At 40.3% G+C, this 17549-nt stretch overlaps 1 protein-coding gene across 1 annotated transcript in view; it reads right to left on the bottom strand.

Annotated features, from left to right (window-relative positions):
- Positions 1-17549, bottom strand: part of grid1b (glutamate receptor, ionotropic, delta 1b) — a 430666-nt gene that overhangs the window by 13563 nt on the left and 399554 nt on the right. Inside the window, 1 exon segment of the mRNA XM_061709214.1 lies at positions 7970-8210. Coding sequence (XP_061565198.1) covers positions 7970-8210 — 241 coding nt within the window.

Genomic DNA, 17549 nt, shown 5'->3' with positions numbered 1-17549 from the left:
TATTTAACAATTACTGTTCGTTCATGCTAACCAGGAGTTTTCCTCAGCCAGAAGTGTTGTCATGGTGTTCCACAGGGTTATGTACTTGGGCCATTACTTTTCACTCTATTCCTGCTTCCTGTTCCTGGCTAGCTCAGTATTAAGTTTCAGTGCCATGTAGATGATACTCAGCTATACCAGTTCATGGAGTCAGATAAAACTAAAACTTGTCTTAACGACACAAAAACCTAGATGATTCACTTTTAACGGGGTCACATCAAGCATCGCCAAACTGAAAGTCGGGTTCTGCACTTTTCACTTTAGTCAAAAGTTTAGGGACTCTTGGGGACAAGTTTTCACACCATGAAACGGGTGTTAGCCAATCAAATTGCGGCTGCACTGCTAATCAGCTACTGAAATTGCACTGTGCTGGAGGGATCATATTTCCCTCTAAGCTTATTGTGGCTGGTTTCATTTGAAATCCAGGGTATAATTCTAAATCCTTTTCTGGTATAAAAAGCTTAAGGTCCTAGCTCTTTCTCATCTTTGAGAGCTCATAGTTTCATAGCATCCCTCCAGAGGACTTGAAGGTTCACTTGTGGTTACTAAAGTCTCTAAAGTAGAGTCTTCAGTTACCAGGCTCCTCTCTGGTGGAACTAGCTTCCTGTTTATGTTCAGGACATATACGCAGTCTCTATCTTGCAGACTTAAAGCTTCTAGTTAGCGTTGACACAACGGACATCATCCCTTTAGTTATGCCGCCGTAGGCCTCCACTGTCGGGCGTCCTCCCATGAATCACTGGGCCCCTTTGTTCTAGATCAGGGGTCGGCAACCCAAAATGTTGAAAGAGCCATATTGGACCGAAAACACAAAAAACAAATATGTCTGGAGCCGCAAAAAATGAAAAGTCTTGTATAAGCCTTAGAATGAAGGCAACACATGCTGCATGTATCTATATTAGTAAGAACTTTTTTTATGTATTATGCACTTCGAGAAAAAAGTCGAAATATCGAGAAAAAAGTAAAAATTTCGAGAAAAAAGTTGAAATATCCAGAAAGAAGTCGAAATGTCGAGAAAAAAGTCAAAATGTTGAGAAAAAAGTCGAAATGTCGAGAAAAAAGTCAAAATTTCGAGAAAAAAGTCAAAATGTCGAGAAAAAAGTCAAAATTTCGAGAAAAAAGTTGAAATGTTGAGAAAAAAGTCGAAATGTTGAGGAAATAGTCAAAATTTCGTGAAAAAAGTTGAAATGTCGAGAAAAAAGTCAAAATTTCGAGAAAAAAGTCAAAATGTCGAGAAAAAAGTCAAAATTTCGAGAAAAAAGTTGAAATGTTGAGAAAAAAGTCGAAATGTTGAGGAAATAGTCAAAATTTCGTGAAAAAAGTTGAAATGTCGAGAAAAAAGTCAATTTCGAGAAAAAAGTCGAAATGTCGAGATTAAAAAGGAAAGGAAAAAGGAAGAAAAAAAGAGAAAAGAAGAAAAAAAAGAAGAAAAAAAAAGGAAAAAAAAAGGAAAAAGGTCAAACATTTTTGAAAAAGCTCCAGGAGCCACTAGGGCGGCGCTAAATGTGGCTCTAGAGCCGCGGGTTGCTGATCCCTGTTCTAGCTCTTCCTCATCACCTCAAGCATGATCGCGGACAAATGATTTAAAGATTTCATGTAATCTGTTGATTCCTTTGACCTTTATAAAAGAAACTGTAATACATGAATATAATTTGTAGTGAATGATTGGACTGTTTTTAATTGGACAGCACTGAATTTATTTACCTTCTCTGTAAAGTGTCCTGAAATGACTTTTATTGTCACTTGGCAGTATATACAGACGACGCAGATTAAATTACGCTAATACAGTACAGTGTGAACAAGGCTTAGCAGCTGATTTATTCCCCCGCGCTGAAACACGAGCAGGCTGCTCGATCATTACATTAGTTTAAACAGCAGAAGGCTTCACAAGGTCCAACTAAAGCCCTGCTCAAACATGAGGTGCCCAGCATCGATAACTCGATTAGGACATGTCCACAAAAGTGAAGGACAGTCGTTTTCAATCTCCGTCTGGCCAACAATCCTTATTTATTTCCTCTTCGATGCCATTCCTCTGCATTTGCATTGTTTCTGGGGACCCTGACCCTAAAAACGGCCCCTGGACAGACACACAACCAATCAGCAGTGCGACAACCAGACTCAACTAAAGACGTCCATCATGGTTGCAGTAGGGAAGCTGTTGACTGGTGGTTTCACGGATAAAGACTGATTTATTCAAGGTGTTATTAGCAGCTCTGCCATCTTGAATAGTGCCCCCACCCATGTGTTGTAACTGGTTTGGTACGTTCTGTATCCGTAGAAATTAGGGCTGGGCGATATATCGAGATTTTAATATATATCGATATATTTTCAAACGCGATATGGTACGAGACAATATTGTTTATATCGATTTAAAAAAAAATAATAATAATTTTTTTTTTTATGATTTTGATATAGCTTATTTTGTGACAAATTGACTTGAATGTTTTATTTGAGATTTGCACAAATGTTTTGTTATTTGCACAACTGTCAACCTTAGTGGAAAGGTCTGCCTGTTACTAGTGATGCACCGATTGTTCGGTAACCGAAATTGTTCGGCCAAAAATGGCAAAAAAACACTTTCGGTGTTCGGTGGAATAAGTGGGGAAAAAAAACGAACAATTAATAACGGCGTTGTAAAATAAGGAAATAGACTGGTCGCTCCGTCCCGTAACGTTGCGCACTACATATATCGTTGGCCAACCAAAAACTAACCCCATAAGAATTTTACCTAACATTCACCAGGAAACAACATAATGCTGGGAAATTAAAAAAAATTAAAATTTTTTATGTTCAATAAATATTTTCTACCTTGTAATTTTGTAAAAGATTTTTTTCTTTGAAAAGCATGCCTAAATCAAATGTATTTGATTTATGCAATGGTGAAAAAATTGGCAAAATAAATGAAAAACTGCGAAGAACCATGTTCGGTATTGTTCGGTATTCGGCCAAGTGTTTATTATTATTTTCGGTTTCGGTTTCGGCCACAAATTTTCATTTCGGTGCATCACTAGTTGTTACTGTCTACATTGTATTAATAGCACAGTGTATTTTAATTTAATTGTTATGCAGGAAAGGGATATTTGTTTTATTTTATTCAAGAAGCATTTTTATTCTATATATGCAGGCAGTTTATTTTTATTTCATTTGTTTTATACATTTTGATATTGTGCAGACCTCTGTTAATAAAGGAACCTGTGTGACATTTGGCACGAGGCTTTGTATTAAAACTGACTGTTTTTTTTAAGGGTTTGCCTCAGAAAAGATTTGGCTTTTTGAATTCGTAATGATCATTTTGTCAGTAACTTGGACTCAGTAACTACAAATCAGATAATACGCACAGGACGGGAAAATCAACATCATGTTTACACGTCTTTTTAAACTTTTTTCTGATGCTGCAGCTAAAAGTGGCCAATAGTTTCCACTCCGCTACCAAAAACAGTACAAATAGGGCTGGGCGATATATCGAGATTTTAATATATATCGATATATTTTCAAACACGATATGGTACAAGACAATATCGTTTATATCGATTTAAACATTTTTTTTTTTTATGATTTTGATATAGCTTATTTTGTGATAAATTGACTTGAATGTTTTATTTGAGATTTGCACAAATGTTTTGTTATTTGTACAACTGTCGACCTCAGTGGAAAAGTCTGCCTGTTACTGTCTACATTGTATTAATTGCACAGTGTATTTTAATTTAATTGTTACGCAGGAAAGGGATATTTGTTTTATTTTATTCAAGAAACATTTTTATTCTATATATGCAGGCAGTTTATTTTTATTTCATTTGTTTTATACATTTTGATATTGTGCAGACCTCTGTTAATAAAGGAACCTGTGTGACATTTGGCACGAGGCTTTGTATTAAAACTGACTGTTTTTTTAAGGGTTTGCCTCAGAAAAAAATGAAGCTAACAGAGATGCTAACAGAGATGCTATGCTATAATGCTTTGGGGGAAACCCCAATTATGTCACGGAAAAAATATCGATATATATCGAGTATCGCCATTCAGCTAGAAAATATTGAGATATGACTTTTGGTCCATATCGCCCAGCCCTAGTAGAAATGGCTGTAAAACGGTACGGTTGGCCGGGCCACATCAGTCCAGGCCCCGGGACCCCCAGCTCTGTATATTTGAGATGTTTCCCTGCCTGAAACAGTAGCAGTGGGTCATTGACAAGCTTGTACACGGTGCAGAGCAGGCGGTCCTGAGGACCTGGACTGAACAACGTGTCACATGACAGCAACGCGTCAAGCCTCCTAGGTTGGAATCGGCTGAAAATGGTGCTTTTCTTCACCAGTTGGTATCTCTGTCTCTGAAAAGAGGATTGTGTAATCTTGTCTAATGCAGCATCCAAATGTTGCAGGACGGCTTCAGGGTTGCTGATTCAGACACGACACGTTGAGCTGCCATCAGATTAAAGAGGAGCGGCGTTTGCCTACAAAAAGAGCTTAACTGGCATTGTTCAGTGATATCTGTGAAATGAGAAATCTGCCGTGATTACAGCGTGCCAGACGCACGTGCAGTCTTCATTCCAGAAGTTGTGCTGCTCAGCTAATTTTCAGGTTGTCATTATCAGTTTGCTGCCGCCTAAAAAGCATTTGCTGAAGCTAATTGTAGATTTAATTACTTTTTGCGTTTATTCTTGTTGGAAGAGAAGAGAGAATGTTGAATCTAAGCCTGTGAATGTGAGCAAAATAGATGCTGCTTTATTCCCCAATTAACCCTAATTGAATGTGTTATGCGAGTTTCATAAAGACTTGACAGACGGACGGACTAAACTCCTGCGAGGATTGTGGACTTGTAGTTTCTCTAGCTCAGGGGTCAGCAACCCGCGGCTCTAGAGCCGCATGCGGCTCTTTAGCGCCGCCCTGGTGGCTCCTGGAGCTTTTTCAAAAAGGTTTGACCTTTTTTTCTTCCTTTTTTTCTTTTGTTTCCCTTTTTTTTCTCTTTTCTTCTTCTTTTTCCTTTCTTTTTTAATCTCGACATTTTGACTTTTTTCTCGACATTTCGACTTTTTTCTCAAAATGTTGACTTTTTTCTCAACATTTCGACTTTTTTCTCAACATTTTTAACGTTTTTCTCAAAATGTTGACTTTTTTCCTCAACATTTCGACTTTTTTCTCAAAATGTTGACTTTTTTTCTCAACATTTCGACTTTTTTCTCGAGATTGTACTTCAACATTAATCTTGACATTTTGATTTTTTTCCTCAACATTTCGTCTTTTTTCTCAAAATTTTGACTTTTTTCTCGGCATTTCGACTTTTTTCTCAACATTTCGACTTTTTTCTCGGCATTTCGACTTTTTTCTCAACATTTCGACTTTTTTCTCAACATTTTTAACGTTTTTCTCAAAATGTTGACTTTTTTTCTCAACATTTCGACTTTTTTCTCGAGAATGTACTTCAACATTAATCTTGACATTTCGATTTTTTTCCTCAACATTTCGACTTTTTTCTCAAAATTTTGACTTTTTTCTCTGCATTTCGACTTTTTTCTCAACATTTCGACTTTTTTCTCAACATTTTTAACGTTTTTCTCAAAATGTTGACTTTTTTCCTCAACATTTTGACTTTTTTCTCAAAATGTTGACTTTTTTCTCAACATTTCGACTTTTTTCTCAAAATGTTGACTTTTTTCTCAACATTTTTAACGTTTTTCTCAAAATGTTGACTTTTTTCTCAACATTTCGACTTTTTTCTCGAGATTGTACTTCAACATTAATCTTGACATTTCGATTTTTTTCCTCAACATTTAGACTTTTTTCTCAAAATTTTGACTTTTTTCTCGGCATTTCTACTTTTTTCTCAACATTTCGACTTTTTTCTTGAGATTGTACTTCAACATTAATCTTGACATTTCGTCTTTTTTCTCAACATTTCGACTTTTTTCTCAAAGGGCATAATGAAAAAAAAAATCTTCCCCCAGTTCTAACTAATATAGAAACATGCAGCATGTGTTGTCTTCATTCTAAGGCTGATACAAGACTTTTCATTTTTTGCGGCTCCAGACATATTTGTTTTCGGTGTTTTTGGTCCAATATGGCTCTTTCAACATTTTAGGTTGCCGACCGCTGCTCTAGAAGCTGAAGTTCCCCAATCGTGTAAATTAGATTGAACTTATTTCACAACAATTCCAGTTTTAGTTTACGGTCAAACTGTCGGTTTTCACGGAAGCAGCACGTTGACTATTCTGTCTGGACCTTGCAAAGATGAAAGTGTTAGCCGGGGTAGGAAAGAGAGTGATGAGGAATAATTTGAACTGACTGTTGTATCTGTGCTCAGGTGGAGCCGCAGTTTAAGGTTTAATCACAGGTTTTCTTCCTCTGGACATCTCCCAGTGAAATGACAAGTGTCCAACAGGATTTGACACGGTTATCCCTCACCATCCTGCTAATTTTCATCTCTTTTCAGTAGAGATGGGCGGTATGGACTAAAAAATTTATCACGATAATTTCTGGCATTTATCCCGATAACGATAAAAATGACGATAAAAAAATTTCATTTCTTTCTTTCTTTCTTTCTTTCTTTCTTTCTTTCTTTCTTTCTTTCTTTCTTTCTTTCTTTCTTTCTTTCTTTCTTTCTTTCTTTCTTTCTTTCTTTCTTTCAGGCTCATTTCTTTCTTTCTTTCTTTCTTTCTTTCTTTCTTTCTTTCTTTCTTTCAGGCTCATTTCTTTCTTTCTTTCTTTCTTTCTTTCTTTCAGGCTCATTTCTTTCTTTCTTTCTTTCTTTCTTTCTTTCTTTCTTTCTTTCTTTCTTTCTTTCTTTCTTTCTTTCTTTCTTTCTTTCTTTCTTTCTTTCTTTCTTCCAGGCTCATTTCTTTCTTTCTTTCTTTCTTTCTTTCTTTCTTTCTTTCTTTCTTTCTTTCTTTCTTTCTTTCTTTCTTTCTTTCTTTCTTTCTTTCTTTCTTTCTTTCTTTCAGGCTCATTTCTTTCTTTCTTTCTTTCTTTCTTTCTTTCTTTCTTTCTTTCAGGCTCATTTCTTTCTTTCTTTCTTTCTTTCTTTCTTTCTTTCTTTCTTTCAGGCTCATTTCTTTCTTTCTTTCTTTCTTTCATTTCTTTCTTTCTTTCTTTCTTTCTTTCTTTCTTTCTTTCTTTCTTTCTTTCTTTCTTTCTTTCTTTCTTTCTTTCTTTCTTTCTTTCTTTCTTTCTTTCTTTCTTTCTTTCTTTCTTTCTTTCTTTCTTTCTTTCTTTCTTCCTTTCTTTAGCTTTACACAAAAACGTCATAAACAGGAATTTATCGTTTTTACCGTGAGATACAAATTCTTACCGTGGGGAATTTTTTTGACGGTATATCGTGAACGGTAAAATCACCCATTCCTACTTTTCAGCTCCTTCGGCTGCAGGAAATGACTACCTTTGCGGTATGAAATCAGTGTATAACAGTAACTCAATACCAGGCACTTGAATGGCGGCGGGAATGAAGCGTTAAGGTCCACGGTGCACGGGGAGTGGGGGGTTGTTGGGAAACATGCAGGTCGTGTTCAGAGCCAGATCCTGACTCGCTGTGATAACGCCACACCGCTGGCCCGTGAGGCCACAAAATAAAAGTAGAAGCTGGCGTTTTTGAGCGTGTTAGTGGACGTGATGGGCGAGGGGGTGTATGCTGTGTGTGATACAAACACAGATGATCTCTGGCGTCTCAAAGCTCAGGAAGAGGTGAGGGAAGGGAGGGATGGAATCGAAAAGAAAAAAATGCAGGGGGTTTAATAACAGAAGGAGACCAAATTTGATTTCAGTGGGTGGCTGATGAGGCACAGAGCACATCCACCTACGCTAGCTCCCCTCCCTACGCCTCGCTACAGCTGGGTGTACTGGAGCTCTACTAAGTCGGGGCTCGCGTCAGCGGCTGGATCCTTAAAGTAGAGTGTGGCAGTGTCCTCCCCCCGCTGGCCCGTCCGCCGGGCCCTATGCTCGGTCACCTCTTTGGGCTGCTCCTGGCGGCAGCGGTTGCTGTTCCACCACGCCTCCAGCCCGGCCACCAGGCAGGCCAGCAGCAGGCCGGCGGCCAGGATGCAGAAGATGCCGGCGAAGCTGTGCAGCTTGAGGGAGCGGCCGTCGGGGTGGGCGCCCGTGTGGCTCCGGAGGTCGCAGCGGCCCGTGCGGGGCCACCACTTCTGCTTCATGATGTCCAGGTCCCCTTTCTCCTGCAGCTCCAGGATCCTGGAGGACAAAGCCGGTCACACAGGTGAGTCACAGAAAGGGCCAATCCCAATACACCCCTTACTTTCTACCACTAGCCCTAAAAAAAGAAGCCACAGATTTTAGGGCACTTGAAATCTTCCCAGGGCCCTGTCCCAATACTCCCACTACTCCTACTTTCAGCACCACCCCTAAAATCAGGAAGCTGAGAGCCAAAAGCTGTTTTAATTTCAGCTGTAGCGCTGTTAATATGCCACTTTATTAAGTTTTAAAGTGGCATATTAGTGAAATGAGTAAAAGTAACCGTTAAGATCCCCAACCTGGGCTCAGTTTATCCAAATAACGCCTGGTAAGAAATTTGACCCGATGTTTTCGGCGATGATAAGAGCCGCCGGCCCGGAGCAGCAGCAGCTCACGTACAGACGTGATCGCCCTGCGCTGTTGTCCCGGGGAGAAACCTGCAGCTCTGTGGAGAATTACCGCTGGCTGAAATAAATCATTTAGGAAGATAAATGTTGGTTTAATAGATGAAATCTAACAGTTGTAGCTACGCCTGTTAAGAAATTTGCTCCGAAAATTTTGAGATTTCTGCCTGCCGGCTCGGGAGCTGATTTATGATTCCGCCTTAAATCGACGCAGAGCCTACGGCGTAGGGTACGGCGTACGGCGTGCGTAACCTACGCCGTAGGCTCTGCGTTGGTGTAACGCGGAACCATAAATCAGCCTTTATTCTGGCTAGGTTTGAAAAAGGCTTCGCAACGGGCAAAGGAGTGATTATGTACATTCACTGAGTGAATATTATGAAAGTAAAATATATATTTCTCGCTAGAAATGTAATCAAAATGCATTTTTATGCAGAATCTAAATCAAAATATTGATTTTATTCACTAAAAAATAAGAAATGTCCGCCATGTTTTTTTTTTGATTCAGTCCGCAAATGACGACGAAAAGCATTCTGGGAAATTTTTCTGGCCCTCGATCAACTAGGGTGCATCCGAAATCCCTAGCTGTGAAGGGCTAGATTCATATCCACTACCCCTCGTTTTCAGCACTCCCCTTAGGTGAAAAGAGAATTGGGACACCACTACCCTCACGGGAACGCGCAAAAATGTAGGGGTAGGGATGAAAAGTAGGGGAAGTGGGTGTGTTGGGACAAGGCCAAACTGTGGATTGGTCGTTGTATCCGCGTTTCCATTAGCAGGACATGGAAGGCACCAACATGGCGGGATCTGTAAAGAAAACCACTTTACAGTTTACTAGTTTCAACCAGGGTCAGGACTTCTGTTGTCGACTCTGTGGGTGTTTGGGATCATGTATGCGTCTCCAGAGAGGTTCGGCCTCCAGCCCTGGGTTTCATACTCATGGTGTTTAGTGAAAACATGGCGGACCTTATTAAGGACTCATCAAAAGATAAGACTGCAATTTGCTTTTCACGAATGACAGAAATTACCCACAATACCCTTAAAGGTATTGTGACATGAAAAACACATTTTTCTTGATTTTTTGTGTTTTGTTGGGTGTCTTGACATCAATTACACCCAAAAAACAACAAACTTTTAACATTCAGTGTATTGTGTGCTTTCTGGGATTTTCCGCATAACTATGCAAAAACGGCGCATGTGGTTTGGTGGCGGATCGTTACGTAACGATCCGCTAAATCACCGCCCCCTCCACCCAGCTCCCTGTCTCCTCTCCTCTCCAGCGCACCATAAAGGCTGATTTATGGTTCCGCGTTACACCGACGCAGAGACTACGGCGTAGGGTTACGCGGCGACGCGCACCGTACGCTGAACCCTACGGCGTAGGCTCTGCGTCGATTTAACGCGGAACCATAAATGAGGCTTAACACGGAGCTGTTTAGAGCCTCTTTTGTTCTAATCACCGGAGGAAAACTGCTAAGAAGACCCGCGGCCACTGACTGGACTTAAGATAAGGGGACAGTGCTGCTTGCATGCCTTTATTTTTATGATTGTTTGCTGTGGTTCGCCCTCCTGCTTTTCCGTGCATGCTTCGCCTGTCGCTCTCAGCTCTCCGACGCCGCTGTGAGCGTATGGCTGGAGGAGGAGGAGGTTTGGAGGAGGAGCGGAGCAATGATTGACAGGAAAGGGGGGAAAGGAAGCATTTATCACGGCGCAAAAAAACACTGTCATAAAAAGCCAGGAAAAGAGTACTAGAGTGAAGTTTTTCTTGTTACACTCTTTTAGACACATTTGAGGGATGTTGGCCAAGACTTTTAATAGTGTTAAAAGCATGTTAAAAATTATGTCACAATACCTTTAAATTCAGTGTTTTAGATGACGTGGAAAGTTGGACATCTGGAGATCATGTTTCATGTCGGCTATGAGGTCCAGAGAATCAGGTTTACAACGGATATTTGGACCTCATGTGTATCTTAATATGATGCCTTTATATCTTACCATAAACCACCAAATAAAGGCCCAGGCATTTATTTGCTTAAATCGCTCAAATCAACAGGCGTTTATTTGGGACCTGCCTTTATTAATTGTGTGTCGCGTCATCCAAAAACGGGTGGATGAACGATGCGCTAACGCAGACTGGGAAGTATCCAACTACGACTTTAGCCTCCAGCTTTTTTCTCCCTACATGCAACCTCACACGCTTGCTGTTTTCCGTAGCTACGTCTTAGAGTTTGGTTTTATGTATTTTCTCACTCTTTTGCTGTCCACGCCGAATTCTCTGGCCGCTGCTTCTCCACTATTTTGCTTTGCATATTGAACTACATTTATCTTAAATTGAACATAATTTTCTTGTGAGAAGCCGTGTTGCTGTCCATGGTGCTGAATGCTTTTCTCTTTGATACACAAACCGCTCAACTTCACAACACGTCATCAGTGAGGTCCCTCTAAAATTAAATAATAATCACACTTTTCAGTTCATTCAAAGTTATGTGTTTGTGTTTAGGTTATATTTGCATATGATAGAATATTTTTTTGACAACCAGAATTACAATGTTTGACCCGGCGTTTATTTGGGACGGGCGTTTTATATAAAACATATTTTGCTACACCCGGCCGATAATTGGGACTCAGCCATTATTTGAAGTTTTACGGTAAGTAAAGTATCGGCTAATACCTATAGCCCGAGTATTGGGATTGTATCAGAACATCTCTATTATCAATGACTTGACTGTCATGTGAAAGGAATCGTGGTGCATCATTCTCAGCTGCAGTTTCAGTCACAGAAACTAAACGCTGGTGGATTCAACGTTTTTGGGAACGACGGCTTGATTGGGTTGTTGTTTTTCTCCCTCCAGGCTGAATCAACCACACAGCAGGGCCTCGACTTTTTCTACACATGCAGCCTTCTCGATCAGAGATGAGAAAGGTGGGTGATGACGTGACTCCACACGTGCTTTTGAAATGAAAGGAGAGTTTGTGGATCTTGACCGACAACACATTTGAGAAAGATTAGCCCCGAGTTAAGAGGCGTGGCAGCGTCCACAGTGACGATTAACGTAATGAATGTCTGCATGTCATAACCCTCTTTTGAATCTGATCGTAGTGGTAAATATGTCAGCTGGAAAACAATCAATCAATCATAGCTTCTATAGTGCAGCCAGGTGTTGCTGGTCATCTGTAGGTGTGCAAACTAGACTTTTACCTTTACCTTCTTTTCTCATAATTTTATTTCATCTTATTTGTTATTTACTGTCTAATTATGTCTTGCCGCTTTTAATGTCAATTTAAAGCACTTTGAATTACCTTGTGTTGAATTGTGCTATATAAATAAACTTGCCTTGCCTTTCGATAGCAGCATCGCAAATATTTACCATTTCTCACAAAAATTAACACCCATAAACCACCTTATCACTTGTGTTTTTAGAAACAAAAACCCAGTTCTTCTTCATTGCTTGAAAAGCCAGTGCAGGAAGACATACGTTGTTGGATTGAGCTAGGTATGTAACATTAGGGTAATGTTGGCAATATGGCGTTTTGTTTACACTGTGACTCATTATGAAAGAATGCATTTGAGTACTGTATTTTCCGGACCATTAGGCGGTCCGTATTATAAGGCACAATATCCATGAGCGGGTCTATTTTCATACATAAGGCGCACAATAAAATGTATATAAAGCAAAAGAAAAACCATCAGGTAAGTCAGACTTTATTCAACTCGTTCACAATAACTCATTATAAAATCTATAAAATAATTCATTTTAACTAAAACAGAAAAATACACATTTTAAATCATTCGTCTTCCACAAATCTACCAATAAAAAGTGGAGGAGGTAAGAGTCGTACTACATCCTGTTCTCTGATTGGTTCATCGTTTCCAGTGATAACAGACACCTGAAGTTAGTGTGAGGTTGGATTATACAGTAACTGGATTAAGATACAGATTAGAAAATTGGGTTTACACTAAAAACCTGACGTTGACGTCTAATAACAGTAAGGTGACATGGACTAGACAATAGATAATTAGTTATCTAACGATGTCTGACCCATATCCAAGCGAGGATCGACTTTAATGTGTCAGCTGGACGATCCGACCATCGGTCAAGCGGACCAAAGTCATTGAAACATTTTGAGAGATTTCTGAGCTCAGTGTCCCACATAAAACTGGTTTGAGGTCTTGTTGAAAATGTCAGATTTTGCCACTTAACCCTTGTACTGTCTTTGGGTCAAAATGACCTAATTCTCCTGTTCCTTCCTTCCCTCCTGCTCTCTCCTTCCTTCCTTCCTTCCTTCTTTTCACCCTTCCTTCCTTCCTTCCTTCCTTCTTTTCACCCTTCCTTCCTTCCTTCCTTCCTTTCTTCCTTCTTTTTTCCCTTCCTTCCTTCCTTCCTTCCTTCCTTCCTTCCTTCCTTCCTTCCTTCCTTCCTTCCTTCCTTCCTTCCTTCCTTCCTTCCTTCCTTCTTTTCTCCCTTCCTTCCTTCCTTCCTTCCTTCCTTCCTTCCTTCCTTCCTTCCTTCCTTCTTTTCTCCCTTCCTTCCTTCCTTCCTTCCTTCCTTCCTTCCTTCCTTCCTTCCTTCCTTCCTTCCTTCCTTCTTTTCTCCCTTCCTTCCTTCCTTCCTTCCTTCCTTCTTTCCCTTCCTTCTTTCCTCCTGCTCTCTCCTTCCTTCCTTCCTTCCTTCCTTCCTTCCTTCCTTCCTTCCTTCCTTCTTTTCTCCCTTCCTTCCTTCCTTCCTACAATTAAGTGTATTTATTTTTAAAAATTGGATATTTACGCCAATGTGCCGAAAAAGTCAGCACTTCTTTTTTAACTGTTTTACTTTGTCACTATCCTCGTATTCAAAACTGAAATTCTCCGAATAAATATCTTCTATCATCTTTTTTAGCAGTGATATTTTTCCTGCGAAAACAAGAAATAAAATCGGCAAATGCATTCTAGAAAACTAAAAAAATGTCGAAAACTGCTCTATTTGTGGAATAACGATGGATTTGTAGAAGAAATATATTATCGGATATGCTGCGATTCATGGCAATTATTTATGCCTTCCTTTTTAGTAAATTAACATTTCGTTTTTTTGCGTTGGAAACTTCTCGCGGGCCGCATGAAAATCTCTCTCGGGCCGCACATTTGACACCCCTGCTCTAAATAATGTCTTGTTGGCTGAAGTACTAAGGTCTGGTTTCCAGTCCACTAGCAACCAGACCGATGGTAGAGTAGGCATGGCCTGTTTCTACCAACCGCCGTAGGCCTAATCTCCCTGGGAGCAAGACTAGTTTTCATAACTGTCCTACACGAAAGTATGAAACTACGTTAGTATGTACAGTAAAACAGTACAGGATTTCTAGCCAGTTGTGAGTCTTCAGGCACGCTTCCGTTTTAGCCATCTCCAACGAGATAGATATCAGTGATCCATCCCAGCCATATAAGAATGCTCTAGTTCAGTGGTTCCCAACCTGTTTTCCTTGTTTCCCCCCTACTTATGTCTAAGACCAGCCAGGCCCCCCGACCCGTACGTAATAGCACCAAAATAGTCAAAATAGACCAAAAATGAACATTAATTATGTTTTTTTGATAAATTTCTCTTCGGTTTACTCTGTATACATATGACTTTGTTTTTCTCCAATGTCACCAATGTATAAAACACACACAAAAGGACATAAAAGGACATAAAAATATTTCTGAAAAATGTCTCTTTTAATATGAGACCAACATTTTTTAACATTTTTCCTTTAACAACCTGTCGGAGTAGATTAAATGTTGAGTAATGATATAATAATAAGGAATGGAATAATTTCCTGTGTAAGAAACACAAAAAATATTCAAAGACATTCATAAATTATTCCTAAAAATGTGTTATGAATGACTCATTCGCAAATATAATTTTTACAACTGCATAATTTCAAAGCAGACAAAGTTTCGCGCCCCCCCAGAGATCTCTGGCGCCCCCCCAGGGGGGGGAGGACCCCAGGTTGGGAGACACTAGTTGGTATTGTTGGGTGCATTTACACTGAATAATATAAATACTGTTGCTTGCAAAACACTGAAAAACTAGTGCAAGAAGGAGCCTGCGTGAATGAACCTTATTGAAAAGTACCAAGTGTCATGACAATGTCTTATGTGGTTTAAAGCAGTGCTTAATTTGTCCATGAAGAGGTCCCGGAACATCGAGGGAGTACCCGGGAAATTTTTTGAGCATAATGCATTTAAATGCATCAATCTGGTGCACTTTGAAAAGCTAGAATAACAATAATAGGGTGTCTGCTGCCTTAACTTACCTTGGAAACATAGCTCCGGAGCTTCTCTACCCGGCTAAACTAATATTAATAAGTAAATAATTAATAACTAATATTCTCCGCTCCTCTGTTTGTGTGAGCACAGAGCATGCACAGCCTTCACCGCTGATTGGCTGTTTCCCGTGCCTGTCTCTGTGTGTAACCAATCAGATGGTGCTGTGGGCGGGACATTGCTGGACACAGTGACTGCAGGCAGAGAGATGCGGCTGCATCAACCCCAAAATAACGCAGTTTTAAATTGTACAAACACAATATTGGTATCGTTGGAAAGGGAAAAATATCCTCTTAATTTTGGGGGGGCTGAGATCAAATTTGGGGGGCTTCAGCCCGTTTTTTTATTTGTAGTGAGAACATAATCCACATCAACCGACACAAATCCATTCATGTGTATGTGCTCCGCAGCGCAAGGACCACACTGATTGTGCTGCAGCTGCACTCATCGCCGCTTGTTGCTTTTCTGATTCGTTTTGAAGAATCATGCAACTCTTCCTTCTTTTTGAAAAAATACAGTAAATTCAGCTGTCTTTTTGACATGTTTGCGTTGCTCGCTGCTTGCTCCCCAGATCCAGCAAATTTCCAAAGTTTTTTTGTCAGGGGCGTGGTTTGCTGGCCCATCTTTTAATTGCATCAACAAATCTCCTCTTTCAAATGACGTTAAATCTTTATAAACAACATGAAACGCTTGGGATTTGTTCTGTAAATGAATTTATGCATATTATTATTTTTTATACATTAAAAAAAACTTTGTTATATTATTATTGTTTTATATATATACGAGAGGTGCCGGATCTGCCCAAATAAGTCCCGGATCGCAGGGAGGCCAAAATCGAGAGGTGCCGGATCTTGTTCCGGCAGGATCCGGCACAAATTAACCCCTGGTTTAAAGTGCTACATTTAGTAGTTTTCAGGTCAGTGGGTGCCCATATACTGTATGTGCTGAGATCAGGTCTTACAATGTTGTCCAGTCACTTGATCGCCTCTGCCGTGATGTCCGCTGTGTTCACTGTTGCTGATGAACTGAAGATGGGAATGTGAGACTCATAAGATGCTCTAATAGTACTTTAGCATTTCCTGACAGATGCGTGTAAATGTTGGATGGTAAACAGCGACTAATCCCTCAAACTCTGCCCAGGACCTGCAGCTGCTCTTTCCTGGAGCTCTGACAGCTACTAGAAGCTCATTGCGGAGGAAACCACAGATGATGGAGTTTTACTGCAACAAGCTGTGTGTGTGTGTGTGTGTGTGTGTGTGTGTGTGTGTGTGTGTGTGTGTGTGTGTGTGGGAGTGTGTTCTTCATCACTGTTAACGCTGCAAACATCTCGTTAAGCTCTAAATACAGTGGAGTCATGGGCAGCCTGCGGGTTGTGCTGACTGTCACTGCAGAGGAGTAAACCAAATTCATGTGCAATATTGTTGTACTGCTGGCAGTTGTCAGGCCCGTTTATTATTTCAATTGTAGTTTGGGGTTAATAAATGCTCTTTTCATGTTTTCCATCACGGTTACATATAATTGCCTCAGTTCTTAAGGAAATCAAAACTAACGTAATGCCTCAATAGGCAAGTTGGTTGCCTTTGCTGAGGTTTATGGCTGCAACAAAACGGCAGCCATAAACCTGTGCAACGCAGCCATAAATTGTGCCAGATTTATTTTAGGAGGTGTGGGAGCGGACGTCAGGGATCAAACCAGTAATGCTGTAGGGGAGTGACAGGTTTGATGACTCATTTCTACAAGAAGTTTGAATCCTAAAAGGAAAACCACAGCAGGAAACTCAGTGAGTCAGTTCTGCTTCTTAGGCCCAATCCCAATACACCCCCTACTTTCTACCACTAGCCCTCCCTCACTACCACTACCCCTACTTTCAGCACCACCCCTAAAATCAGGAAGCTGAGAGCCAAACCGTTAAGATCCCCAACCTGGGCTCAGTTTATCCAAATAACGCCTGTTAAGAAATTTGACCCGATGTTTTCGGCTATGATAAGAACCGCCGGCTCGGAGAAGCAGCAGCAGCTCACGTACAGACGTGATCGCGCTGCGCCGTCGTCCCGGGGAGAAACCTGCAGCTCTGTGGAGAATTACCGCTGGCTGAAATAAATCATTTAGGAAGATAAATGTTGGTTTAATAGATGAAATCTAACAGTTGTAGCTACGCCTGCTCCGAAAATGTTGAGATTTCTGTTTGCCGGCTCCGGAGCTGATTTATGGTTCCGCGTTACACCAACGCAGAGCCTACGGCGTAGGGTACGGCGTACGGCGCGCGTCGCCGCGTAACCTACGCCGTAGGCTCTGCGTTGGTGTAACGCGGAACCATAAATCCCTTTATTCTGGCGTGATCTTCGCCACAACGGGCAAACGAGTGATTATGTACATTCACTGAGTGAATATTATGAAAGTAAAATATATATTTCTCACTAGAAATGTAATCAAAATGCATTTTTATGCACAATCTAAATCAAAATATTGATTTTATTCACTAAAAAATAAGAAATGTCCGCCATGTTTTTTTTTTTTTAATTTAGTCCGCAAATGACGACGAAAAGCATTCTGGGAAATTTTTCTGGCACTAGTTAAACTAGTGTGCATCTGAAAACACTCGATCCGTAAGGACAGATTCATAGCCACTACACTCGTTTTCCCCACTCCACCTAGGTGAAA

The sequence above is a fragment of the Cololabis saira genome, chromosome 19 (genome assembly GCF_033807715.1).
Source record: "Cololabis saira isolate AMF1-May2022 chromosome 19, fColSai1.1, whole genome shotgun sequence".
In the NCBI taxonomy this organism is placed as follows: Eukaryota; Metazoa; Chordata; class Actinopteri; order Beloniformes; family Belonidae; genus Cololabis; species Cololabis saira.
This window is presented reverse-complemented; position numbering and strand designations above follow the sequence as displayed.